Genomic DNA, 26,744 nt, shown 5'->3' with positions numbered 1-26,744 from the left:
TTTTTTTTTTCTACTTTTTTCTTGATCTTTAGTTATTTTGTGGTTGAGGGCCCTGAGGCTTGGAGTCCATCCAAGGGAGTTTAGAAGGTTTAAATGCTCCTTTGGTCTTTGTTAGGCAAGGAAATTGAAGGTTTTCGCAACATGTTTTTGTTGGTATAGGTTCTTCAATTTTGTTACTCTCTACATAGCTTTTGGCGAAAAAGTATTGCATTTTAGGGAAAGGTTGTAATTTTTTATTTTTTATGTATACTCCATGTCCATTTTGATGTTTAAACTTCTGCTAAGACACTAGAACATGGAAAAACTCTTATGTTATTTATTGGTGTTGAGTGAATTAATCTATTTTAATTAAAAAAAATTGATCCATTGTGAGTGAAGTATATTACTTTTCCATGCAGCATGTTTGTTTCTACAGAAAATGGTTAGAGATTATTACAAGAAGTTATCCAAATTGTATCTCCAAATAGCCCTACATTTTCAATTGGGCTTCTCATTTAGAGACCATATTTTCTCCTTTCTCATTCTGGCATGCAGTTTAACGTCCAGCCAGTTAGAGCAACACAATTCTTCCCCTCCCTATTAGGATACCATCTAACAATAGCCCATGGCAGATTATATTCATTCCACCGAGTACAAGAAATGATCTTTACCAAAACATAATGATATTTTTGCCCACGACTATCAATTAGGTCCAAGAAGCAAAATACAAGTTTTAATATCTCTACCAGACTAAAATATACCATAACATTCGATGCACTTGGCAAGCTCTCCTACAAGAACAACACCCTTTGTCTGTGTCTTGAAGAGTAAAATCTGACTGGATAATTTTTAATTACAAGCCTCTTCCCCCTCCGAATCCCAAAACTGGAACCACCTGCATTATGAGGTTAGAAACTTCAAATCAGTTGCTAGTAATGAATATCAAGCATGAGAAGATTCCAATAAGACATAATTGTAAACAGAAGGGATACCTGGTAATCCAAAAATTAGTCGCCGTAGAAATAATTAATCTTCTTCCATGGGAACTTCAGGAATATCAAACCTATCTTCTTCAATTGCTTTATTTATAACAGAAACTGGGGCTGGTATTGGGAAGTCAAGGAAATAAAGCTCAATCCGAACTGAAGATCACAATCATTTTAAAAGAAAATACTCCAAATACTTGTCAACTGAAGTAAGCAAAACACACATCTATTAATAATTAAACCCAAAAAGAAACAAAATAAGCAAGAATGTAGTCCAGCAGAAATCAGTATTCCACAACAAGACATTTAAAAAATTTCTTAAAGTACCGGTTATTATCAACTATTAGTGAAATTACCTGCAAAGCCATAGTTACACACTGTAAGTTCAAGTCTATACTAGAGAAACAGTGATACAAAATTAACAAAAAGCAGAAAAGCAGAACGTAAATATTGAAACTGCCAATAAATGCATGCCTAAAGCCATTCCAATCACCTGACGCAATCATGGCAAAAATAAATGAACAGAACGCATACCAACATTCTGAGGCAGAAGCTCCATATATATTTAACTTCCATCCCTGTACACTGTAAATTTTTTTTTCTAGGAGTAAGCGATCATACATGTCATTGATATGGTAAGCTCATTCTTAGAGTAAACAAGGACCTAAAATCTCAAGACATCCTGAAGAGAAAAGGATATAGATAGACATAAGATCATCCTCCTTCTCCCCACGGTTACGGCTATTATTCAACTCTCTCAATATTTCAGGTGTAACCTGCATTTAAGAAGATGAATTAGATTAAAAAAACATTGTGTCCAACAGGAAAAGCGATTGCAATTATTAGGTTAATTAGCATACCAAATAATGTCTCTGCTTTTCAACAAGTGTACTGAGATTAGCTTTATCCTCCTTCGTCAACTCATTTTTGTACCTATGCATTTCCACACAATTGTTATACATGAGAAATTTACAAAGGAGAAAAAAAAAGGAGAGTTCATGTGCATACATCGATAATTGCAAATCAGAGAAGACACCTAGATGACTACTATGGAGCTCTGGAACTGGATCAAAAAAAAAAAAAAATAGAGCATCCAAATTAATGCACATTAACGCTGCCTCTATTAGCTAAAGGAATTGTTCAACTAGGTCCGGCAACAAATTAATGTTTACTTCAAATCTAAAGACCAGGATGCCAAACATTTCCACCTAAAGTAGTCAAAGAAACTTTAAATCCCACAAACCCAAAAATCAATACCACCACCACCACCACAAAAACAGTTAAAAAGGAGAAGAATCAGACAAGTATTAAAGGCAAATTAGTTGTCAGATAACCATCAGCGATTAAGCTACAAACCTCTGCACAAAAGCAAGAAGTGACTGATGCCAGATCACAGGCATTGTCCTTGAATCTTCACAGAATTTCATAAAATGAGCAACCATTGCATCAAGCACTCGATATGGCAAAGCATATTTCTTCTCGATTAGTAACTTTATAAAGTAACTGCAAGAAAACATTCACTAACAGCTATCAGATGAACTGAAGACATAATTGAAAGAAGAGTGTGGAATGTTGTTAAGATCAGGAACGTAAATTGGGCTGATACCTTGTCGTTCCACAATACTCCATCTCTGCCAGCTTCAATAATGCTACACTGCAAAGCCCATATTAAAACTGTTTATGCCCTTGCGGAAAAATTAAGAAAAACAGAGGGAACTAAGCAATGATTACATGAAAACTGAATTCAATAAAGCACACATGCAAAAGCCCCCTCTTGGCATGGGAGTCCAACAATACTCAAAGAAAAGGATGCCATTTGAAAGATGCAATTTTATCTAAAGATTGTGTGCGCGCGTGAAAGAGAGAGAGAGAGAGAGAGGGAGGAAGGGAGGGAGGGATTCAGAAACTCTTTGCCTCTAGTCATGTTCTCCTTATGCCATCTTTCTTCATTTTATGGCAAATTAGTCAATTAAACCCTTTATACTTTGTCCTTTTATTCCAACCCAAACCCCAAGGAAAATGAAACAACTTCTTGTGCCTCAAATTGAGAAACCACACGATTTTGTCGGCACTAAAAGTAACAGTACCTAGAATGAAGAGGCGGAATGGAGACCTTCTGAAGAACACTTCCGATTATAACAGCTTCCCTGAGATTACATGTCCTTGACTGGAAAAAGGAAATAAAATATTTGCTTAAGCAAGAACATTGGGAGTTGGAAATCTAGCAAGCACAAAATTATAAAGCAAATGTACCTCACAAAGTGGAAACAATATTCCCTTATTGAAGGCAGCTGGTTTATACAGGCACTTCTTCAGAGATTGATACAAGGCAAAATGCAGTCTTTTGTTCTTCCTGATATCTTCTCTAACACGTGGCAGTAAAACAAGTTTATAAAAGCGTTCTGCCTTCTTCACACCCAAATTGGAAGCAAAAATTCTTGTCGCTTGATACATGGCATTCGGTGACCACTTCTCAGGTTCAGTCAAATACAAGACTTCCTCCCAAAATTGAATTGAAGGTATGTGTTTGAAGGCCTTTGGCATTTTTCCTGAGGTATATTTGCCAAGTAGCTTTCCAACCCTGCATAGCATTAACCACTGACATCAATAACTCATAAAGTTTGTAAGATCACATACAATAGGGATGTGGTGTCAGAAAATTTAAGTACCCCTTATATAATTCTATGATGGAATCATCCAATTTTGGCATCGGTCGTGCTTCTGCAGAGACAAACATGAAATTAGTTTAGGGAAAAAAAATATCAAAACCTCATCTTATTTAATATACTCTAATGCATCAGATGTTTAAATCAGTTAAACAACTGGTAAAAATCCTATAATTTCAGAAAAGATACTCCCAAAGCACATAAAATAGAGAACTCAGTTTTCAAATCAAATCATCATACGGAAAGAAGAGCAGCAACAACTTGATTTATGAATGAAGGAGGGGAAAAAGGTTCCGCTGTCTCATTTCAGGTGACTACAACTTTCAACTTTCTTTGTATCAAGTCAAAAGGCATTAAACAGTGAGCGAAATAAAAAGAATAATAAGAAGAAGACCTGAAGAAACTTGAGCATCTTTTTCTTTGATCCTCTCAACAATAATATCAGCCAATGTGCGCTGAGGACGACTATCAACCGACAGAAAGGCTTCCAGTAGCTTTTCGTCATCCTCATCAATTTGATCCTGCTGCATTACTATAATAAATAATAGGGCAAGGACACAACTCCAAAAGACGAAAAAAACTCCATGCCACTCCCCCGCCCCTCCCAAGTTGCCAACTGAATATATAAAAGTAATTCCAACTATATTCTGCTGAGATCCTAGCTAAAATTTTCAGAATCGCATATACAGCTTAGTTATATATAGAAATTAAATCCTATTTCTATCATCACATGAAGCTGATATTTGCCGTTAAGTTAAAAATAGCTACTTCAGAGAAGTATCAATCCCCAATGTCACTACTGCATTTCCCATTCCCAGCCATAATATTCAGTTAAAAAAAAAACGATTTTTAAGGAAGTTTAGAATGAAAGGGGAAAAAGGAGCAGACCTCCTCCCAGCCACCAAATTGGCTCCGAGTTTCAGAAAATCCCCCGAAATCATCAATATCCTCCTCTTCATCATCCTCTGCAACCTTTTTCTGCTCCTCCACGAAAACCAAGTTAGGATTTTGCTCTTGCGCCTCCTCTTCCTCAATTTCCTTTTGCTGAATTAACGCCTCCTTCAGTATCTTCGAACTAATTCCCGACGATATCACCTAAATCCATTAAACACGAAATAAATACATGATTCCATACATGAAGAAGAGGGGTGGGTTGGGGAAAGGAGACGGCGGCGTACTTGTTGCTGTTGCTGGTGGAGCTTGGGAGGCTTTGGGCGTTTCGTGGAAGTGGAGGTAGTGGACTTGGACTCGTCATTATCGGCAGAGAGGAACGGCTCTGGGTTTGTAATTCGATTTCGCTTCTTCGCCATTGATTACTGGTGGAGGGTGGTGGCTGGAAGCACTATATTTGCAGCTGATAAACCCTAGTTGTATAAACCTCAGTTGGATTAAAAATGTTTTGGGGATGTTTTGATAAATTTTACTGTAAGAGTTTTTAAAGTATATTTGGATATATTTTTAAATATTAAAAAAATTTAGACTATTTTTTTAAAGTAATTTTTATAATATTTAAAAAATTAATTTTTAAAAAACTGATGAATCCAAACAAAGCAAAAGAGATTTATACATTTGGGATCTTTGTGTAGTGCTTTTGGTATATAAAATCAAGTACTCAGGTAAACACGCCGTCCACTCACTCAACCTGGATAGTGTTCTCCATTTTGTCAAAAAAAAAAAAAAAAAAAATTCTTTTTGTGAAAAATTGGGGACATATACAAAGAGCAAATAGCAAAATTTGCTTTTGACCTCTTAGTTACATGCCCCAATTGTAACAGTAGTACGTAAAAGGTAAATAGAAATAATATACTAGTTATGATTTATACATTTGAAAGCGTGATCTCTGTGTAACGCTTTTTGTATACAAAGTCAATTATTTAAGTAAGCACGCCTTCCACTCAATCTGGACAGTGTTATCCATTTTTGTCACCAAAAAAAAAAAAAAAATCTTTTTGCAAAAAAAAAAAAAATGGACATATACAAAGAGCAAATAGCAAAATTGTCAATATACTATTTAAAAGCATGTATGTATATGGTCAAAAAGATCATTCCAGTAATCAAAACATACATCTTTGCGTGGAGTACATCAAGTTACCTTTACCATGGTCTAATGAATTAATGGAGGTTCTAAATAAGTTCTACTCACCATTAATGTACTTATTAAGCAGTTCACTTCGCTTCCATTTCTGTTGTTCTATTCTGGAGCCATACGTTGGCCTTGGAATGGTTGGTTTCTAAGTAGTGGAGCTTGGGAGGCTTAGGCCTTTGGGCGTTTCCTGGAAGTTACTCTTTAAAGCTGGCGAACAGTCGAATTGAAGACAAATTCGAAAACGTTCAGCCACTATTGCCATTGGCAGTCCTTAATGCTTCATACCAATGCGCAGTTTAAGAACCATACATGTTATTTTCTGTAGTATTGGTGCACACACCATCCATTATTGCTCAAACAACAACATTATAATATGTTGGTACAATTTCAAATTAACGATGGAAGAATTTTTGCTAAACAAAAGTTGCACAAAGAGGGAACGAGCACTTCAGATGAAACGTAATTTACATGGCTCACAACTGACCATCTGTTGATGCATATTTTCAAGATCACGAGGGGCTCAATGTTGCCCAGATACTTCCACAATGCAAAGTACGCCACTCAGATCAAGATGGAGATGCAACCTCTTCGCAAACATAGTTGACTCAAAACATTTGGTGCTACAGTCTACCGGAGTCAGCTGAAGTTCTGAGAAATAACCTGCACCAAGAATGCAAAACAATTATATTCCAGTTCCAAATGAAACAATGCTGCGTAGACATTCTGATTTGGATAAATTTCACTTGATTTCTAGTCCAAGAATGTTCATAAAATACAACTTACGATGGACTAGTACCGCAAAAAAAAAAAAAAAAAAAACCCACAAAATTGTGGTCACAACAGTAAACCTGCACCTGCACTTTGACTCCTAGTAGTATTAAGATATATACAATTGCAGAGAATATCTTGTCGCATGACAAAGCATTTCACTTAGTCGGTGTTTCAAGAGAGAGATTCTCAAATACCAAGCAAATTTCATAAATTGATGTAAAAAAATCCTGTTAGTAAAAAGACAGTCTTTTCATTGAAAATGTTAACAGAGGAGAGATATTTTCACCCAAAAAATCTTTCCAGAAGATGAGGTCCTTGAGCTGACAAAAGATTTACTTGCCTCAGATAGTAAGGGCTTGGCATTCTCATCCCATCCTGTTACCCACTTTGCAGAAGATGCCTTTGCTAATACCCCTTCCCTCAATGAACTCAATGCATCACATTCATGTGGAAACCCTTTGAACAGCATCTGCAGAGTATGATCTGTGTCATAACAAATAGAAGAACAAAAGCCAAGTTCCAAATTCTGCTTTCCTATCGCATATGTCAATTGTCAGGCACGTTCCTAATGCGCTTACAACTCATTGGGCCCCCTCCCATATCTGACCTAAATTGGTTATTTGATGCAATAGCATATTGTTCCATGTTCTACATATATATTATGTCCAGCCACTGCAATTCTCTAACTTGTAAATCATGCCATAATATGGCATCTAAAATGATTTCTTATCCGTAGTAGTTAAGGAATACCAACTCATCAGGCCAAAATGAAAGAACAAACTCTGAAGAATTCAAATTGTTATTAACTCCTTATTAAGCCCATCATAGCACATTGCAAGCCATTAGAATGGAGCTTACCATGAGTTGATCAGCAAGTTCGGAAGAAGATGAAAAGAGCAGACCAGTTCTATTAATTTCAACAAGCTCCTCAATGCTGGAAAAAATCAATAGTAGTCAATAGATGCTATAAACATAAATACAAACAACAGGTTGAAAGAAATATCTTACCAAGAATATGAAACAGCACAAACTGGTAATCCACAGCCAAACATATCCACAACCTAAAAGACCCATGCTTCAAAGGATGAGATTGAGAAACTCTGCCAATAACTCTTTAGCATAGAAAGACAATGAATCTGGCACATATACCTTCATTGGGAGATCTAACCCAGACGAGGAAGTATGTAGACAAACACCAAGATCTGCAGAACCTGTAATCAAGAGACCAATGGACAGTCAGATACTCCACTTTAGAATAGATCAGGAGTGAAAAACTTCTAACAGCTTACCAAGAAGCAATGGATAATCCTCTGCCGTCAACCACATTGTACGAAATGCCACTCGCTTAAGTTTCAATTTCCTTATCTTCTGTTCATATTTGTCTTTCTCAGGTCCCTTTCCTTCAGCATGGAGAAGGGGAGAAAAATAAAAAAAAAGTAGAGTGACGCTTGTGACCAACAAAAACTTCTATCAACAGTAAATCAACAAATATGAAATCATGAATTAACTGTCATTACCAGTAATTATGAACAGCAACCTTGGGTACAAAAATTGCTTCCCATTACAGATTTCATTCCATAAAATTTCCTCATCACTCACATCATCCTCATTTAATAGTCCTGCAACTCGTCTATCATACATAAGTGCTGCCTCCAAAAGAATGCTAAAGTCTTCATCTGGAGTCCTGAAAATTACTTATATGGAATCAGAGATGCTATGCAGAATAACAACATTATAACAATTTGGCTATTCCTTAAGACAACAGCCGCCATCCATATTTGCTATGAACTCACATCATTTAGTTATGGCCCATTAACCACATAATTCTGCACTTGGGACAATGGTGAAAACAAGACTTCAGAATTACCATTTTGCACTGCATTTCATGCCAAAGAATTGAAGAATGCATGAAAAAGCTATTCAGATTATCATTGTTATCCTTCTTTCTGGTTTTGAAGCTCGCAAACACAGTAGTGGCACTAATTTCTGTTGTTGAGAGATCACTAAACTAATCAATGTTTCTGTGTTGTGAACAGTTTGATCTCAAATCAATAACACTCCTAAAATGGTTATCTGTCTCCGAAGAACTAAAGCCATTACTTTACCTTAAAAAGTTTCATAACCTCCCAAGATACTGTGGAGTGGGATAGTCATCTACAATTTAGTAATTAGGTGCTTAGTTGATCTACTTAATGAAGACACATCAACAGCTTACCAACTTGTGCTGCTTACAATGATGGCAGGTCTGTTCTGCTTCATTATTATATTTGTGCCAGTATGAATAGTAAATAAGGTAGAATTGGGATCACTTTCACCCGTTCCAGTCATTCCTGCAATTTTAAGAGAAAACCATGATTGGCATCAACTAATTCAACATCAAATAAAGATCAACTGCATAACAAATTGTGTTACTACTACCATAGCTTATGCAGTCTTGAATTCCAAAGGGTTGACTGAGACTTTCGCTGATCCTACAAAACAACTACAATCCACAGTCAATTTTTAAAATTCTCCAAGTCAATACATGTTGCTGAACAATCCGATTGGAAAAAAAAAAAAAAAGTACCTCATGCTTCTCCTCAATGGAAGCAGGTCGGAAAAATTCAGGAGGTTGATCATAAAGAACAGTTGCTCTGAGATATAAAAACACAAAAATGATAAGGAATACTTGCTGGAGCTAAACCATAAGATGACCAATCAGAGCCAAATGTGAAGAAGAGAATTCATACTCTTACTTAATCCCCCAGTTCTGATCCAATTCATGTTGCATTGCCTTTGTCACACAAAAGGCACCACTTGCCATCCTCCCATAATGCTTCTCAATCCTAGATATATTTTGACTTTATGAATCATTAATTAAGAAAAGGTCCAATTCTACACTTAAATGGAAAAGGTTTGTCTTATACCAACGATATATTGTCACAAAACTGCTGCCCCTCCCAAGAGTCAGTGAAAGTAGTGTGTAACCAAAATTATGCCAGTCTACTACAAAAGCAGAATGTCTCAGGCAGCTGGCCCATTTAACAGCTACTAAAGTAGGAACTGATGGAGGATTCTGCAATAATACAAACCATAATGATGAATTGTGAATGGAGGTAGACAGCAAAATTTGTGAAAAGGATGAATACTTCAGAGAGTAGCATCTTAATAAGAAAGCTAGAGCTCATATTTTTAGAATAAACTTTGTTCCAATCTGATGCATATGAAAGGCATTGCTTGCTGAGGCTATACACGTTTAGAAGTAAAGACATCTGATCCATTAAAAGCAAAATCTTCTGCTCCACTATTTGGTAATACACCACCATACAAGAGATAATCTCTTAACTATTTTTTCTCATAGGAAAATTTGCCAATTTGGTGCCTCACATTTTCATAAAGAACTTTTTTAGCCCCTCACAATTAAAATTATCCAAAATAGCCCTTCAGATATAAAAAAATTTTGCATGTTTGCTCCCAAAGCTCATTTTCGCTCATTTCTCCAGTCAAAAATGGACGCCTTCCTCACTTGCTCATAATTTCAAGCACAAGCCATCCTCACTGAGCTGAACACATGAGGCAGGAATGTGGTTTTTGGCTGAAGAAGTGAACGAAAATGAGCTTAGGGACCAAATAGGCAGACTTTTTTTTTTCAATATCTGATGGACTATTTTGGCTGATTTTGGATGTGAAGGACTAAAAAAGTTTTTTTCTGAACTGGAGACCAAATTGGCAAATTTCCCTTTCTCATATCTTCCATACTACAGCAGGCAAGTGTTCTTTCAACACACAGCCATGATATATCTACAAAACTAAGGTAGGCAAGCTGCATACACGTATTTCATAAGGGTAAATCCCAGGTTTTTAGGCACTTAGGATGTCATCAAGTCAATGACATTATCAAGTGTCACTTCTTGGAACTCATTTCCATATCCTTACACCAGAAACCATTTCAAGATTCTAATTTAAGCTCTTCCCTAAAACCTTCCAGTGCCAGAATACAAAGAGGAATATTGCAGGGGCAGATCTGCATTCCTTGAGGCTAATACACTGCAAGTTGAACAAGGGTCTTTTTTTCTTTCAGAAAAAAACAACCAACAAGTAGACCAAGATTACAATTGCTAAGCAAAAAAATCAATCTTTCCTTTAGAAAACAGAATTCTTGTTGCATCAAAATATAAAAGAGTACATAGTTTTCTGGTATACCAATCAAAGGCTCAAAGCAAAGACTTAATCCACATCCTCAACATGTACAAACAACTTACTAGCCAAATAAGAGAAATAAAACCACTCATACTAGAAAAAGAGACCTCAGTGGCAATTTAAGTGAAAAAATCAAACTCACCTGCACCAAGAAAACATCAGGCGCGGGTATTTTAAAACAAAGGTAGTAAAGAAGCACAAGAAACTGAACTAATGGCTTGAGCATAAGCATGAAGGGCCGAAGTATCTTAGGTAAACTTTGAGGTACAGATGGCCACTGTGTCTGCAGATTAAAAGCACATAATAAACGTAAATTACCATACACCATCTAAAAAACTATAAATACACAGCTCAAAATGTTTTGAAATATCTATCTCATAGTAGTACCATTCTGTGAAGATGTATGGATTGGTGCTGTAACAAGGCAGCGTGGGGCTCTGAACCTAAACAGAATCAAAGCATAGAATAAAGCAACAAGCAAGAATCTTTGTAAATGCTAAAATTGCTGGCAACTTGAAAATATAACAACCCAATTGATAATTGATTACTTGATGAAAGAAACATATATTTACCTCCATAGGCAACAATATCTACTTCTAAGCCAGCCTGAACCGAAGAATGGGAATTGATATAACAAGAGTCAGAAGAAAAAGGCTAAAATGCAGTTTGCAAGTGATACTAAACATCATCAAATACTGAACGAAAATAAAAAATATATATTTCATATAGTTTAAATGAAGTGTGCAACTGTTTGTGTGTAGAATTATAGATAGACCTGGCAAGCTAGGGAGAGGGCGTGATACTGCATGCGAGGACTGCGGCCGATGTCGCCGAGGACAACCACAGCTGCTCGGCCTCTCCTTCCGATCTTCATTTCGTTTTTATCTAGTAGTGAAAGTTGATCAGATCGTAAAACTAATAGGAATCACCAGTAATGAAATAACAATACAAACCTGACATTTCTTATACTTGCTTTACAGCACAAAGGTGCGATTTTCGATTTTCCAATTGCTTCCGGCGGTTCGGTAAGGGAGGAGGTGGCAGCGGACGGGCGGGTAGAGGTCGGAGACTTGATCGTGAATAACCGGGAAAATGAAAATTAACGTCGGCGTTTTGACCCTTTGTTTAGTACGGTATGGTTGTGTAATTCGATTAGAAATAAAAAAATAAAAAGTAATTCGACTTTTTGAAAAAAAAAAAAAGGTAATTCCATTAAATAAATATCTTTTTGGATAATTCGTATACATAATTTTAATTTTGTTTAGTATGCAAAATACATAATTTTAATTTTGTTTAGTATGCAAAAATCCATATATATATATATATATATATATATATATGTAATTACTTCGGAATCTTTAAAAAAGTTTATAGCAAGTTGTATGTTAATGGGTTTGAGTGCTGCCGTCACACTCTTTAAAACAGTTTTAAGTGTTAGTAATTTTTTTTCTCTAAAAGTAAAATTAATTTGGAAAAGGCATCTAATACAAGAGTAATAAATTTAAGTGTGTATTCATTTGGTAATTTTGGTAAAATTTGCGTGTTTTGATGAGTGCCCCTCGTTAGAAAAATTCTTATACTACTTCATCTATCTCACTTTAGTAATTTTTTTTCATAAATTTTAAGAAAAATTAGTTAACTTTATTATCAAAAGTGGATAGAAGGAATACAAAATTGTTGTTACCAATTTTTTTATATTAGAAATTCGGAACCAACGATTCTCAGAAGGCCTCATTAATTGATCGAACTGATTGAAACAGTTCTTTTTTTTTTTTTTGTGATTTCAATACGGTGTTGTTTTACAAATGTCATAGAAAGAAAGTCAAGACTTGAATTGTGGAACTGATTATGAATTAATTACTCTTGAAAATATGATTAGACTCTTAATCTAATCAACAAGGATGAAAGCAGAAAAATGAAGAAGTAATGAGCGACAAAGAGTAGGACTTATTTCAGAAATAGTGAACCTAACAAAGAATCAATCTCAGAAAAATTGTATGGTCCCTCCTTACATTACTTTCAAGTTTGTTTTCTCAATATGATTCCCTGATTCTTTAATTTGAAGTTGGTTTCTCCCATCGAGAAAGCTCAAGAAATTATACGATGAATGTTTTACTTGCATGTTTTCATCAGTGATTCAATCAATGGGTTTCAACTTCCTGAGCTGGGAAAGAACATCTTCCTGAGCTCCTGATCTGTCATTTTCACAGTATACCCCTACCATTTATCAACCAGTGTGGAAACACAAACATTTATCTGATCAAGTAGAACTGCAGAAGATCAAAAACAGAAATTCTGCTCAGGGAACAATGGTAATAGTGTCAGAGAAAGAATGTACAAGACAGGCTCTTGTGGCCATTTAGGGAAGTGTGCCGTTCCATCATTACTCAAAAGCTTTGACATTATCATAATGTAGATTGTAGACTCATTTAAACACAAGTGAGTTTTCATGAAAAGGGATTCTCTTGAAAGCACAAATGCCATGGTTCAAATTGTAATGAAGCAGTTGCCTCTAATTTAGGCAGCTGCATTCAAAGCCTTGCTGGAGGAAGAAGGCGTGGAACATCCCAGTCGGTGACAATGTGGTTGCGAGTAATCTCCGAGAGTGACCGGCAGCCGCTCAACGCCATGGTTAGCTCAAATTCCTCACGCAGCATCTGAAGTACTTTTCTAACCCCAGCTTCTCCTTCTGCAGCCAAGGAGAAAACCACAGGCCTTCCAATCTGTCCATTCAGAACATGACCACATGATCACTTGTTTTGCAGAAACATGTGCAAATTACATTAGACCAATTCGTCCATATTCATGAACAGAATGAGGTCATACCAACATCATGGAAGATTCTACCATAAATTTCGTTCATATGTTCAACTTACGAATATGCCAGAAGCTCCAAGGGCTAAGGCCTTGAAGACATCAGTGCCACGACGGACCCCTCCATCCAAGAACACTGGCACACGACCCTGTGCAGCTTTCACAACCTAAAGTTTTTCACATCAGAGAATATGGTTACCAAATAATGATAAAAAGTTTCCAATTGGCTTAATTTTGGTATATTCATCGGAGGTTTAAATGTAAAGCAGATGATAAGCCAGGCAAAAGTTGGGCACCTCTTCCAAAGCCATAATAGTTGCAGGAACATAATCAAGTTGACGGGCACCATGATTGGATACAATGATGCCAGCTGCTCCACTCTGGACAGCTATTCTTGCTGCAACAGTCATTTCCTCATTACATTAGTACATATCATCAAAAGCCTGACCACTAAAGAGGTGATTGTGAGGGCCTCCATTGTTCTGAGTTCTTACCATCTTCAGCAGTAAGGACACCCTTCACAAGGATGGGCATTGAAGTGATGGTCTGGAGCCACTTGACATCCTGTCAGTTTTGAGAAAGACATATAGTTAATATTGATTTCTTTAAGAACAAGGTAAACTCCTAGCTATGCTCTTTCAGTTTTTCTAAAAGTCCTTTTTTTTTTGGTAATGTCACCTTAATCCTACTCAAATAATGAGAATATAAAGAAATTGGAAACTCACAACGAATGGTATGCCATTTCTACTAGGTTCAGGATACTGACTCAAGTTTGATGAACATCGCGTTGGTTTAGAAAAAGATACCAGAAAACATGAAAATTGTTTTTAGGTTTTTATACTTTCAGAAACTAGTTCCACACAAATAGCTCCAACGGGAATGCCAAGATGCAAGCAGCCAAACTAGGGTGAGCATAGTGTTGAGTAATATCCATGACTTAGCAAACGATCCATTCAGTTATGACAATGCAGCTACTGTACCTTCCAACTTAGAGTGCGATCAATTTGACCAGCAACATATGAAGCTAATCCAGAGTCATCTGCCTGCAAATAGGACAACAATTAAAACTTGTATAAGACCTCAAAAATTCAGACCAGTTACATAGATGGACCAGTTATTGTTGCAACTTACTTTGTCCATCTTGCCAAGGTCTAATCCCTCGAAGTTCTTCAATGTCAAAAATGGTGGCAAAGTAAATCTGTATCAGATTCAGTCAAATGCACTCTTCAGAGATAGTTCATTAACCTCTAGTACTTTAAGGTTAAAGTCTAACCCCTCAAATTGTGATGTAGCACAATCTAATTCAATAAGTCTAAGATCTATGATAATGCTGGAATTGAAACACACCGATTCTTGATATCTGCTTCTCTGCGTCCCAGTCTAGGTGTGTCAACAGTAAGGGCTATAGCCTTAAAACCTGCCCTTTCAGCTCTTCGCACAAGCTGAGCAACAACATTCCTGTCCCTGTAGACCTGCATAGCAGAGGTATGAAATTTGTCTATAGGTAACTGATGATGACAAGTCAAGAGCTCGAACAGCAACAGCAGTAACACAAAAAGATTGCAACGATTGCAAATTCATGCTTACATAAAGTTGAAAAAACCGGATGCCTGGTCCTGTTGATGCAACCTCTTCAACACTGGAAGTAGCCCATGATGACAACGTCTGAAATCACCAACAGATCATACATTAATAATTCAGTGTATATTACAAGTCTTTGTAGTTTAATCTCCAGGTTCCATTATTTTCCAGTGTGCTATATATAAAGCCACACAATGTAAAAATCTTGCTACATTGTCATGTCAACTTTGATAGTTCTTGACTTCTTGGAGAGTAGATGGTAGATACTGCCAAATAATGTGACTCTATGAATTTAAACATGATCTAAATCTTCTTTCAAAAGATTCGATATAAATTTGACAAGGATATATATTTAACCATAATTGTTCCTGCAGCTGATGCGGCTCTTGCAGTTGCATATTCACCTGCATAAAATTAGTCCATATCAGCTTCAAGAACTTCAAAAGCATGTTTGGTACAAAGAAGTGAGCTGCTTGACATCATGCAGAGACTAATAGATTAATCACATTTCCTTCATGGATTATCCTACTCATCTTTTCTTTTTCAATCACTTTAAAAATGTTCCCATTGCAATAAATAATCTTTCTTTTGTTTTGTCATAGAGAAATATAGAGGATCTTCCTGCTTCTTTAGTTGTTATTCTTGATATAGAACAAGTCAAAAAGTCTCCTTTTCCGTTTTCCCCTTTTTCTTTCCAAGGAGCTATGATATCAGCAAAATGTACTGCAACTGTATTTATCCAAAAGTAGAATACTTTGAGGAGTAAACTGTAAATGTATCCTACATCAAATAAAAGGACATTGAGCTAGGTACTTGGTAGTTAAGATCAGCCAAGTATTGCTTGCTAACAGAAAGTGAAGTTTGAAGACGTCACCCGCAAGCTCAACTTCAAGTTAAGCAAGTCGAAACAAATTGATAACAGTACAGCTTTATGCATAACAATCCTTGTTAAACAATTTGGTAACATCAATATTCCCAAATGGATATTTCCAGGAGACGTTACTATATCTTCCAGAAGGTCCTCTAATTCTGAACAGTATTAACACGAATATGAGCTAATCAATCATCAATCTTTGAAGACTGTCATTTCCTATGGTACTTATAGGGTATCAGCTGCTAAGAAAGAAAGTTGTTTTGTTAAAAGCTAGGAATCTGTTACCTTCAGGATGAGCCATTTTCTGCATGGCAGTTGGGGCAATCATGATGGGCATTGAAATCTTAAATCCCAAGATGGTGGTGGTCATGTCAATCCTGCTCACATCAATTAGAATCCGTGGCCTAAATCTGTGTTGGTTTCAATTAAGCAGCATAGTTAGATGAAATCAGCAATCAATCTTAACAAATTGCTGAAGAGTTACTGAATCATTGTTTATTCTAGGCCTTGAAAATAGGCATCAACTTACAAAATTCTTGAGAAAGCATTTCTATTCTCCGCCAGAGTCCATTCATCCTCTGCACCTGATGCATAGTAATCATATACCATCTTTGGCAACTTCTGCTTGGCAATTGCCTGATATTCCGTGACGTTGGTAATCTCCCCCATCTCTGCGGCAAACTCTCTAAGCTTCCCCTCCTAAAGATCCTACCTTGTCAGGAGAGACACAAAACTCAGATTACAGATTAAATACACGATCCTTTTTCAAAGCCATATTTTCTTTATTATCCCCAAAACAAAAATATTCTCTAATTGTCCATATAAGGCAACGGTTAAGACACAAAAATCCCTTTTTCCGAAGCATCCAAAATCTGTTACGTAAGGGGCATATGCATCACGGCATATGTATCAATACTCTGTAAAGACTCGAAGAAAGAAATCATTAAGGAAAGAGCAATAACCCCTGAATAAGAGCCTAAAAAATTAAGCAAGAACCCAACAAAATTGGAAGTACAGAAGCCCAAATAGTTATGCAATATAAGAATCATAGAATTGGAAGTTGCAACTGGATTGGTTGATCATGTGAGGCTGGCAAAGCAAAATAAGGTCAGTAGAAGCAAAGAGCAAAGTGAAAAGCAGGGGACAAACCTTAACTCTGCAAGACTAGTGAGAAGAGTGCATGCAGAGGGAAACCACAAGTAGAGAAGCGAGGATAAACTTAAAAGGAGAAAAAGGACAATGAACCAGGAAAAATAATGACAAGTAATGGAACAAAAAAAGGTGATAAAATAATAGCTGAGATGAAGACAAATGGGGTGATGGCCGATGGGTCATGAAGAGAGAGGCACAAATTTGAGGATGAGAGTTTGGAGGTGAGCATTTTAAAACACATCCGATTAGAGGGGCAAATGGTTGGCTCTATACCACATACATCTTGTGTGTTTCAGAGTGTTTTCTTCATTATCATCCCACACCAAAATTTCTGAAAATTTTTCCTCCTACTGAAATAGTTCTTTAAATGCATGCTGAGTGCATATATACTCATGGTTTTATGTATTATTTTGATATAATGATGTGCCTTTATCTGGTCTAGTAGTAACTATTAATACATCACTATCTTCCTCTCCTAGTCTGTATATGGTGAAAATTTCTTGAGTCAGAGAATGGATAACATACTAATGAAGAAGAGAATGGTGGTGAGGGTCCTCTTAGTCCTTGTCTCCTAAGGAACTATTCTTGGTACTTCAACTAGGTACTAATGCTTCTAGTTTCTACATTTGGGATTTCATTTTTCAGCCCATTCCCTTGAATATTACATGTGTTTGAACATAAACAATTGAAGCTTTAATCTAATGATCTAAGTTATTCATATATGTAACCACTTGGATTGAAAGCAGAATTAATGGAATTTTTTATCAATTCTTGAATCCAAAATGATAAATTGACGCAGACATGCATAAAATTATCCTATGGTTAGTCTACACTGTTTTTTTTTTTTTTTTTTTTTTGGGGTGGGAGGGGGGGGGGGGGTGTAGAAAATTCATAGGACATGTCATGTTTTGACAAAGCTTACATTGATATGATTGAAGGTCTTCACGTGATTGTTAGAACTAATCTGTTTCTTGAAAATAATTGGTGCTACTAACTTGTTTCCTAGTATCTATTTATGTACATTATCTACCATAATATTTGTGGTGGTGGCGACAACTTGTCAAAACCAAAAGAGTTTTTGTTTCACACGAACTAGTAGACCATGGAAGTCAAGACTTGAAGATGTAACCTATCTTGAATATAATAATAATGATAATAATAAATTTTCATTTTGTGAATCGCGGATACAAAGATTGTCAGGTTAGTCGTATTAAAATACAATTACTGGTTAAGAATGATTAAAATAATTTTATGAGTTACACTACTGTCTAGAATTACTAGTGCCCGGAGCCGGAGGCACCCATTCATTAGTCGAATCCTTTAACATTTTCTTTTTAATAAAACGAAGCAGAGTACTCAATGGGACGAACAAAAATTATAAATCTCTTCACTGTGTTTTTGTGATAGCATATGTATCTCAACCCTGCCAATTTGATGAAAGTTGAAAGCATGATGCTGGGCGAATTATGATTCTCTCCACATTAAACATCGGTTATTTGAATATAATAGAAACCATACAAGTTATCACAAATTGAATCTTCATAACTTTATATCTTGAAGTAACATTTATTCTTCTTAATCCTGCAAGCCTGCAAATTTTTTGTTTTTTTCGTGTATGAAGATGGAAAAGAGATGCGCAGAGAAAATCACAAAGCTTCTGGTCACTCAACTACAAGCTTCTTCCTTATCTCCAACATGAAGTCATAAGTCTCATACTGATTATGCAGAGTTGTGGACACACTCTCCCTCTGCAAGCACCTTTCACCCCATGCAACAAGTTTTGGGCACTCCTCATTCATGCTCAAGTTTCCAAACTTCTCCAAGGTATAAAACCGGCTGTAGATGGGTATAAGGGCAATATCTGTGATGCCAAAAGTCTTTCCCCCAAAGTAAGGTTTGTCTCCAAGCTCTGCATCCAATATTTTGAGGCTGCTTATTAGTTCTTTCATGGCTGCTGCCTGGGTTTCACCCTTGGTTGTCAACACTGGTCTTGCAGAAGTATAGATCTGTATTACACAACCCATATACTCCGGGATAGTTAGATTATGCTCACAATAATCAGATCAGAAAATTCAAAAGCCATCATACTCTCTGTAAATTTTCATAAAATCCTATGTGGAAGCACTAACGTAGGGCTGTTCAAGAAATTAAGCTGGCACTAACATAATTCGTTCTGATTTTACATATAAGGGACCACGCTTTATTTAGTTAACCATATGAACAGTAGTGATATATGGACACGCTAAAAATTGAGATGATGATTTGGACAGTTGCGCTCACCTTTTTGTCTATATAATCAGCCCAGAACTTTGAGTGAGCTCGCTCATGAGGATCAGTTGGCAGCAAAGGAGATTTGTCATTCCAGACTTCGTCGATGTATTCAACAATGATGAGGGATTCACAAATCGGCTTCCCATTGTGAATTAGGACAGGGATCTGTTTATGCACCGGGTTCATTTCTAAGAGCAATGAACTCTTGTTATTCGGCAAATCTTCTTGTTTGGACACGAAGGCTACGCCCTTCTCTTTCAATGCAATTATTACCCTGTTAGCAGGAGGACTATATTCATGGTCCAACACAATCACTTCATCAGCCATTCTTGCGGGCTTTGCAAAACCTGAATCTTTTCTAGAAAAACGAAAGGAAAGAAAAAGGGTTGGAGACTTGGAGTGGTTCGGTAAAAGAGCAATTTTCGGGTGTTGTTTGATAGAAGGGAGACGCTGCAGAGTTGTATTTATAGGAAATTTGTCATGGTTTTCCTAACATTTAAAGTTTCTTGGCGGGCACTTCAAGGACTTCCGACTGTTTGCCCTCAGAAATTTCAACAGAATTAGCTAAGCGATGAGCTAATTGAGTATGATTTCTATTGTAAAACAAAATAAACTATTATAGTATGAATGGAGATATTAGAGGAAAAGTAGAGCAATGGAGAATGATATTCTTGTATTCCAACAAAATATAAAAGTCTTCCCAAAGGGTGTCAATGTACCTCTATGTACAGGTGCTACAAGATTAAAGGTACATCAATTCTATTAAACACCCACTACTACAAGAATATGAAGAAACCTATGAAACGGTTTCTCCACTACATGAATAGATTTATGGATTGTAACTTCTATACATAATGTAATCATAAATCAAGAATTAATCATCTTGGAAATATAAAGGGACATCCATACTTTTAATTATTTCATAACACTCCCCCTTGGATGTCCATTACACAAAGAATATGCCTCGTTAAAACCTTACCAGAGAAAAACCCATCGGGACAAAAATCCTAGTGAAGGAAAAAAGAGTACACTATTCTTGTGTATTAATTTCTCCCCCTGATGTAAACATCATTTGAGATCTTTTAATCGTCGCATTCCAATATTCTTCGCCAATTGCACTGAGTTATGGTACTTCAAAATCAAGTATCTCTTCGTCTTCTTCTCGTGATCTAAAGGATCCTTATTAGGATCTAATGGTCTGACGACCATTGGAATACTTAATATATGTGCCCTATCCATATAAAACCGCTTTAATACCTTCCAAGTATTTGCAGTTTGGTGGATAAAAATTTCACTTTTCAAATGCTTAATTTGTAAATCAATGCAAAATTTTGTCTTTCCAAAGTCTTTGATCTCAAATTCTTTTCTCAAATATTCAACACTATTTTCAATCTCTTCAGGAGTTCCAATTAAATTTAGATCATCAACATATACCTCAATTATCACAAAATTTGATCCATTTTTCTTGATAAAAACACATGGACATATTGGATCATTGGTATAACTTTCTTTAGTTAGACATTCATTGAGGCAGTTATACCACATACGTCCAGATTGTTTGAGTCCATACAAAGACTTTTGTAATTTAATAGAATAAATATCTTTAAGAATTGATTTGCATGCTTCAAGCATGTTGAATCTTTCGGAAATTCTCATATAAATATCATTTTCAAAATTTCTATATAAATATGCAGTAACAACGTCCATTAGATGCATATCTAATTTTTCATATATTGCAAAACTCATAAGATATCTAAATCTGATATCATCCACTACAAGTGAATACGTTTCATTATAATCAATCCAGGTCTTTGTGAAAATTCTTAGGTTACAAGTCTTGCTTTATATCTCACAATTTCATTTTTCTCACAAATACTAATTTATATCCTACTGGCTTTACACCTTCAGGTGTTTGAACTACAGGTTCAAAAACTTTTCTTTTAGTCAGTGAGTCCAATTCAGATTGGATCGTATCTTTCCATTTTGACCAATCATTTCTACGTCGACATTCATCAATCGATTTAGATTCATAATCCTCATCAACTTTTATAATATCAAGTGCTATATTTTATTTGGCTCCAATTAAATTTTCTATGATTTCGTTCTCTTCAGGAGTTGGCTCTTCAGGATCAACCTCTTCAAAAGGTTGAATTTTGTCATGATATTTAATCTCCGGAAATATTTCAAATCAATTTATACCTTATTTAGGTAGGCCAGCCTTAAATTTATTTGTAACACTTGTGTATGTCTTTCAAGGACATCAATTTTAACCAGAGTATTTTCTGTAAGAATAGTTAATTTAATAACTCTTTTGGAGTCGATAAATATAACTGATAATTGGTTTGTAACTTTCTGCAAATGAATAATCTCTTGAACTTCCAGTTCATGTTATTTTGTATGAGAATCGAGGAAATCCAATTTTTTAAATGATTTCTTTTCGGTTAATCTTTTCCTCCTCTTAATGTCGGGAATCGTAGTTCATCAGAATAAATAAATCATTCAATAGATCACCCATCAATATTTTATGATATTTAATCGTGAAAGGTGATTCATACCGAACATAAATTTTAAATTTTTTTTGGAGCTATATATAATATAAAGGGGGTATGTATAAATACTTGTTGATTCTTAAATATTTTCACTTTCGCCAAATTATATATCCATTGGGATCAGTAAACTTCTGATTTACTGCAAGTGATAATTATAAATCAAATAAGAATGAAGACAACTACATCGATAACCATTTCTCTCTCGAATGGTTATTATGATATAATTAATCTTTATTTCACTTGATTTCTAAACATGATCTCTATTATTGTTTCATTTAGTGTCTCAATTTGACATCCATTTCAATAGATATTCAAATTCAATAAATTTTGAGAGAGAGAGAGAGAGACATCATTGTGCTGACATTTTGGCTAAGAAAGGAGCTCTTTGGTATGCTCGTCAGAAACATACAAGAGTGTCAGTCAGGTTGTTAATCTGTATGCTAGAGAGTTTAGAACATTGCCGGAGAGGTCTTGCAAAGGGTGAAAGCACCAAAGTTTGGGATTAATTCCATTTGCAACCTTTAACTGTACTTCAATTCTTATTTTGATCTCTAAATTATGAATTGAGACACTTTAGTTTCTAAACTATCAAAATGATCATATTTAAGTACAATCATTAACGAAATCCCCAAAAACAACGGAATACTGGTCAATAGTCATTTGAGTAGTATGATTACATGTTGTAAGGGCGTAGAAAGAAAATCAAATTAAACAATGACCCAAAAAATTCTAAAGTTAGAAGGAAGAGAGTATTTTGGGAGTCCAAATTGAAAATCAAGGTATATTTTAGGGATTAAAGAGTTTCAATTTAAAGTTTAAGAATCAAACCAAAAATTAGGAAAGAAGGATAGGTTGGATGGGACGCGAGGAGGGGGTCGAAATAAGAGGTCACATGTTCGAAACTTTCCATTTACACTAAAAACTGTTTTTCAAAAAATGAAAAAAAAAATAAGCCAAAGTAGAAATCAAGGTATAGTTTAGGGATTAAAATGTCCTAATTTAGAGTTTAAGGACCAAAATCATAATTAAACTCTAGTTAAAGGGTGCAAAATAGAATTAACCCTAATAGCACGGGAGGATCACACACTTAAGAATTGAATAATTTCAAGAGGATATATAAGTTATTCTTTTTTTGGGAATTGAATAAGAGAAAAGTAGTTTAGTTGTACAAAAACATGATTGATATTTAAGAATTGCTGTAACATTTAAAATCACAGTAGTGTTTATATTTTTGCAATTTTTGCTTCATCAAAACAGGAGGAGCAACACAATGAGACAAATAAAACATCCGAGCAAACACCATTAAAATGAAATTGGAAATAAAATTTTTATTGATTTATAATTATTTTCAAACAATCTTTTTATGATAACACATGTATCTCAGCTCTGCCGATTTGAACATTGAATAAGCGATATTTGAACAAAATAGTAACCATAGAAAATATCACTAATTGAACCATCAAAACTAGCTAGGGTGAGAATCACTCTTGTTACCTAAAGCAACTTTTATTCTTCTTAATTCTGCAAGCCCGCATTGTTTATATCACAAATGCAGATGGAAAAAGAGATTTCGAAATAAAATACGAGAGTTTAAAGATACTCAATTCCTATCATTCACTCAACTCCAAGCTTCTTTCTTATCTCCAACAGGAAGTCACAAGTCTCGTACAGATTATGCAGAGTTGTGGACACACTCTCCCTCTGCATGCACCTTTCACCCCATGCAACAAGTTTTGGGCACTCCTCATTCATCTTCAGGTTTCCAAACTTCTCCAGTGCATAAAACCAGCTGTAGTAGGGTATAAGGGCAATATCTGTGATGCCAAAAGTCTTTCCCCCAAAGTAAGGTTTGTCTCCAAGCTCTGCATCCAATATTTTGAGGCTGCTTATTAGTTCTTTCATGGCTGCTGCCTGGGTTTCACCCTTGGTTGTCAACACTGGTCTTGCAGAAGTATAGATCTGTATTCCACAACCCATATACTCCGGGATAGTTAGATTATGCTCACAATAATCAGATCAGAAAATTCAAAAGCCATCATACTCTCTGTAAATTTTCATAAAATCCTATGTGGAAGCACTAACGTAGGGCTGTTCAAGAAATTAAGCTGGCACTAACATAATTCGTTCTGATTTTACTAATAGGAGAACAGAATGGTTCATTCAGTCGAAATTACCTTTTTGTCTATATAATCAGCCCAGAACTTTGAGTGAGCTCGGTCATGAGGATCAGTTGGCAGCAAAGGAGATTTGTCATTCCAGACTTCGTCAATGTATTCAACAATGATGAGGGATTCACAAATCGGCTTCCCATTGTGAATTAGGACAGGGATCTGTTTATGCACCGGGTTCATTTCTAAGAGCAATGAACTCTTCTTATTCGGCAAATCTTCTTGTTTGGACACGAAGGCTACGCCCTTTTCTTTCAATGCAATTCTGACCCTGTTAGCAGGAGGACTGTATTCGTGGTCCAACACAATCACTTCATCAGCCATTCTTACGGACTTTGCAAAACCTGAATCTTTTCTAGAAAAACGAAAGGAAAGAAAAAGGGTTGGAGACTTGGAGTGGTTCGGTAAAAGAGCAATTTTCGGGTGTTGTTTGATAGAAGGGAGACACTGCAGAGTTGTATTTATAGGAAATTTGTCATTAGTTTTCCTAACATTTAAAGTTTCTTGCCGGGCATTTCAAGGACTTCCGACTGTTTGCCCTCAGAATTTCAACAGGATTAGCTAAGCGATGAGCTAATTAAGTTTGATTTCTTTATTGTTTCTACCGTAGATTATATAAGCTGCCTGGCTTTTTCTGCATTAGCTTGCGATAAGCTAAGAGCGCTAAATTAAGTTGTGTTTGGATTGGGGGATTTAACGATGGATTTGATGAAATCCTCTCAAATCCCTCTAATTGTTTAGATCATTTAGGAGTTATTTGGATTTGTGAATTACCAATTAATTTAATATATAATTGATGAATTACAAACCGAAATATCTCTTATAATTTTTAAACAACTAAATTTTTCGTCAAATTCCTCAATCCCAAAGCAGCCTTAGGTTTCTCCACGGTTTGTACTGTAGCTTTCTTCTAATATGGCATCTCGACTTCTCGACTTCTAATACATGTTAAGAAAATTCTCCACTTTCATCTGAAAATTCATTCATACACAGTAAAAGTTTATTTGGATGATTTATTTAAAATAATTACTGTAACACTTTTTGTTATGCGATATATATGAGATAAAAAGGTGATTGGAAAGATAAAAAGGTGATTGAGATTTGTGAGGCAAATTATTTTTTTTTCAAATTATCTCTGTCCAAACACACAGTATTATTGGAGTTTTTGACTCATTTCTTCTTGACGGCAGGAGTGAACAAAAAGTTCGCATACCAAATAAGACCTTCAGGCACAGAAATGAGAAGGATCGATTAAGGTGTTGGAAAATGATGAATAAGTAATAGCACCATACCACCATTAGTTGAGTGATGACGGATAGTAAGTGCTTCATTTGAGTCCACTTCTCATTTTCAGTGAAGTTTCGCTCTACAATTCCCTTTTCCAATAAAAGATCGAAAGCTTTTCCTTTCTCATTGAGAGATCAATGACCAAAATAGCTACAAGAGCTGTTTTATTAACCTTGTGGCAAGATATTATTTAGATCATTTTGGGTGAAAGTTTTCAGTAAAAGATCGAAAACTTTTCCTTTCCCATTAAGAGATCAATAACCTCCAAGGTTTTCAAAATCGAGATCCTACCTAGGATCGTTTTTTAGTTTACAGGATCGGATCGTTGAATCGGTAGATCCTACAAAAAATGTAATAAATTATCATATTTGTAATTTTTAAGTTTACAATTCATAAATATAGTAACAAATAATGTAATTCATGTGCAATCAATATAATTATATTGTTAATTAAGGTTAATTCATTTCTAAAGGCTCTAAACCATATTAATTTATTATAATAAAGACACAAAACACTAGCTCCATGTGATAACCTATAACAAAGATCATTTATTCACTTTAGTGAATTATATGAGTCAAATTTAAAGATTCATCAAATTTTCTAGGTTTGAAATTGGGCTTAATTATTTACATGGATTTAAAGCACTCTGAATATAGTTTACAACGCAACAAACGACACTCAATTTCAAGTTTTCTACACAAAGATATAGTCAAAATACTAAAATTGTTATTTAATTTATTAAAAATAATAAAATCGTATCAGGATCGTAAATTGAATCGTTAGTCATAATCCGGATCGCAATCCTAGCAACTATGATAACCTCCACACTTCGATTCTTGCTTTCAAAAGAGCTATAAGAGCTACTCCCTCCCTTTTTTTATAACTGGCGTTTAAGAAATTGCAGGCCAAGTACTTTTATCTGTCGTTTTACTATCCCCATGCAGCATTTATTATTTTTTTACAATTTTACCCTTTTATCTCTCTTACAGGATTCTTAATTACTACTCCTAGTAATTATTGCTTCTCTCTGCCCTTCCATATTCTTTCTTCTTTTCTCACAGAATGTTGAACCCCTTTGTTCTTCTCCATCATCGCCTCCCTCCGCATCAAGAATTTGAATGGACCAAGAATTTGAAGATGAGTTAATTAAACAAGTGGTTGAAGATTCTTTTGAAGAAACAAGAGAGGATGAAGATGCAGAAGTTGAAGTCGAATGTGCCAAAATAAATAAAGCTCCATTATGTATTGATTTGAATGAACCTGCAAAGTTTGATTTTGACTTGAACAAAATCCCTGATGAAATAGGAGAAGAAGTCGCAGAAAAAGAATTTGAAGAAGTGGTCAAGATCATGTTAAAAATTTATCTTCCCAATTTCTACTA

General features: G+C 35.5%; 5 protein-coding genes across 10 annotated transcripts; all 5 read right to left on the bottom strand.

The window, feature by feature from the left end:
- Positions 1-592: 592 nt before the first annotated feature.
- Positions 593-5,051, bottom strand: LOC113690898 (bystin). 3 transcript variants are annotated; one of them, XM_027209017.2, is made up of 12 exons: positions 4,810-5,051; positions 4,520-4,726; positions 4,026-4,155; positions 3,635-3,686; positions 3,219-3,546; positions 3,053-3,132; positions 2,572-2,619; positions 2,322-2,468; positions 1,826-1,898; positions 1,666-1,741; positions 972-1,085; positions 593-874 (listed from the first exon to the last, which is right to left on the bottom strand). In XM_027209017.2, the coding sequence occupies exons 1-11, from the start codon at positions 4,939-4,941 to the stop codon at positions 1,006-1,008; spliced, it is 1,353 nt and encodes a 450-aa protein (XP_027064818.2). In that variant the 5' UTR covers positions 4,942-5,051; the 3' UTR covers positions 593-874; positions 972-1,005. The 3 variants fall into 3 exon arrangements, with proteins under 3 accessions (XP_027064818.2, XP_027064819.2, XP_071907287.1); XM_027209018.2 differs by having other exon boundaries at positions 4,026-4,152; XM_072051186.1 differs by having other exon boundaries at positions 735-894.
- A 961-nt stretch (positions 5,052-6,012) lies between these two features.
- LOC140004038 (UDP-glycosyltransferase TURAN-like) lies at positions 6,013-11,793 on the bottom strand. Of its 3 annotated transcripts, none has more exons than XM_072051183.1 (17): positions 11,621-11,793; positions 11,443-11,552; positions 11,240-11,273; positions 11,055-11,110; positions 10,810-10,950; positions 9,395-9,543; positions 9,224-9,313; positions 9,055-9,121; positions 8,907-8,970; positions 8,704-8,818; positions 8,006-8,172; positions 7,778-7,888; positions 7,638-7,699; positions 7,497-7,549; positions 7,347-7,422; positions 6,829-6,957; positions 6,013-6,377 (listed from the first exon to the last, which is right to left on the bottom strand). In XM_072051183.1, exons 1-17 carry the CDS (start codon positions 11,625-11,627, stop codon positions 6,354-6,356), a joined length of 1,455 nt encoding a protein of 484 aa, XP_071907284.1. In that variant the 5' UTR covers positions 11,628-11,793; the 3' UTR covers positions 6,013-6,353. The 3 variants fall into 3 exon arrangements, with proteins under 3 accessions (XP_071907284.1, XP_071907285.1, XP_071907286.1); XM_072051184.1 differs by having other exon boundaries at positions 11,637-11,782; XM_072051185.1 differs by lacking the exon at positions 10,810-10,950.
- A 1,113-nt stretch (positions 11,794-12,906) lies between these two features.
- Positions 12,907-17,224, bottom strand: LOC140007811 (glycolate oxidase). Of its 2 annotated transcripts, none has more exons than XM_072051179.1 (12): positions 17,086-17,224; positions 16,466-16,644; positions 16,222-16,346; positions 15,420-15,466; positions 15,069-15,146; positions 14,829-14,953; positions 14,613-14,679; positions 14,462-14,524; positions 13,976-14,045; positions 13,778-13,878; positions 13,544-13,648; positions 12,907-13,390 (listed from the first exon to the last, which is right to left on the bottom strand). In XM_072051179.1, exons 2-12 carry the CDS (start codon positions 16,603-16,605, stop codon positions 13,199-13,201), a joined length of 1,113 nt encoding a protein of 370 aa, XP_071907280.1. In that variant the 5' UTR covers positions 16,606-16,644; positions 17,086-17,224; the 3' UTR covers positions 12,907-13,198. The 2 variants fall into 2 exon arrangements, with proteins under 2 accessions (XP_071907280.1, XP_071907281.1); XM_072051180.1 differs by having other exon boundaries at positions 16,466-16,648; positions 17,086-17,222.
- Positions 17,225-18,544: 1,320 nt separating this feature from the next.
- LOC140007813 (glutathione S-transferase U25-like) lies at positions 18,545-19,806 on the bottom strand. Its single transcript, XM_072051182.1, has 2 exons — positions 19,369-19,806; positions 18,545-19,094 (listed from the first exon to the last, which is right to left on the bottom strand). The coding sequence occupies exons 1-2, from the start codon at positions 19,684-19,686 to the stop codon at positions 18,750-18,752; spliced, it is 663 nt and encodes a 220-aa protein (XP_071907283.1). The 5' UTR covers positions 19,687-19,806; the 3' UTR covers positions 18,545-18,749.
- A 3,410-nt stretch (positions 19,807-23,216) lies between these two features.
- On the bottom strand, positions 23,217-24,521 carry LOC140007812 (probable glutathione S-transferase). The gene is made up of 2 exons (XM_072051181.1): positions 24,083-24,521; positions 23,217-23,867 (listed from the first exon to the last, which is right to left on the bottom strand). Exons 1-2 carry the CDS (start codon positions 24,398-24,400, stop codon positions 23,523-23,525), a joined length of 663 nt encoding a protein of 220 aa, XP_071907282.1. The 5' UTR covers positions 24,401-24,521; the 3' UTR covers positions 23,217-23,522.
- Between the last annotated feature and the right edge of the window lie 2,223 nt (positions 24,522-26,744).

This window comes from Coffea arabica, chromosome 5c, assembly GCF_036785885.1.
Source record: "Coffea arabica cultivar ET-39 chromosome 5c, Coffea Arabica ET-39 HiFi, whole genome shotgun sequence".
Classification (NCBI taxonomy): domain Eukaryota; kingdom Viridiplantae; phylum Streptophyta; class Magnoliopsida; order Gentianales; family Rubiaceae; genus Coffea; species Coffea arabica.
Note: the sequence above shows the minus strand (reverse complement) of the source record. Positions and strands in the feature narration are given on the sequence as shown.

Coding starts and splice junctions, on each gene's coding strand:
- LOC113690898 (XM_027209017.2), bottom strand. CDS start 4,941: ATGGCGAAGAAGCGAAATCGAATTACAAACCCAGAGCCGTTCCTCTCT. Junction 3,547..3,634: donor ATCATAGAATTATATAAGGG/GTACTTAAATTT, acceptor AATGCTATGCAG/GGTTGGAAAGCTACTTGGCA. Junction 1,899..2,321: donor CTTCTTGCTTTTGTGCAGAG/GTTTGTAGCTTA, acceptor GGAAATGCATAG/GTACAAAAATGAGTTGACGA.
- LOC140004038 (XM_072051183.1), bottom strand. Junction 9,314..9,394: donor TTTGTGACAATATATCGTTG/GTATAAGACAAA, acceptor AAATATATCTAG/GATTGAGAAGCATTATGGGA. Junction 7,550..7,637: donor GGTTAGATCTCCCAATGAAG/GTATATGTGCCA, acceptor TGGGTCTTTTAG/GTTGTGGATATGTTTGGCTG.
- LOC140007811 (XM_072051179.1), bottom strand. CDS start 16,605: ATGGGGGAGATTACCAACGTCACGGAATATCAGGCAATTGCCAAGCAG. Junction 15,467..16,221: donor GAAAATGGCTCATCCTGAAG/GTAACAGATTCC, acceptor AATTTTATGCAG/GTGAATATGCAACTGCAAGA. Junction 13,879..13,975: donor TGTCCTTACTGCTGAAGATG/GTAAGAACTCAG, acceptor TGACTGTTGCAG/CAAGAATAGCTGTCCAGAGT.
- LOC140007813 (XM_072051182.1), bottom strand. CDS start 19,686: ATGGCTGATGAAGTGATTGTGTTGGACCATGAATATAGTCCTCCTGCT. Junction 19,095..19,368: donor CTGATTATATAGACAAAAAG/GTGAGCGCAACT, acceptor TGTGTAATACAG/ATCTATACTTCTGCAAGACC.
- LOC140007812 (XM_072051181.1), bottom strand. CDS start 24,400: ATGGCTGATGAAGTGATTGTGTTGGACCACGAATACAGTCCTCCTGCT. Junction 23,868..24,082: donor CTGATTATATAGACAAAAAG/GTAATTTCGACT, acceptor TGTGGAATACAG/ATCTATACTTCTGCAAGACC.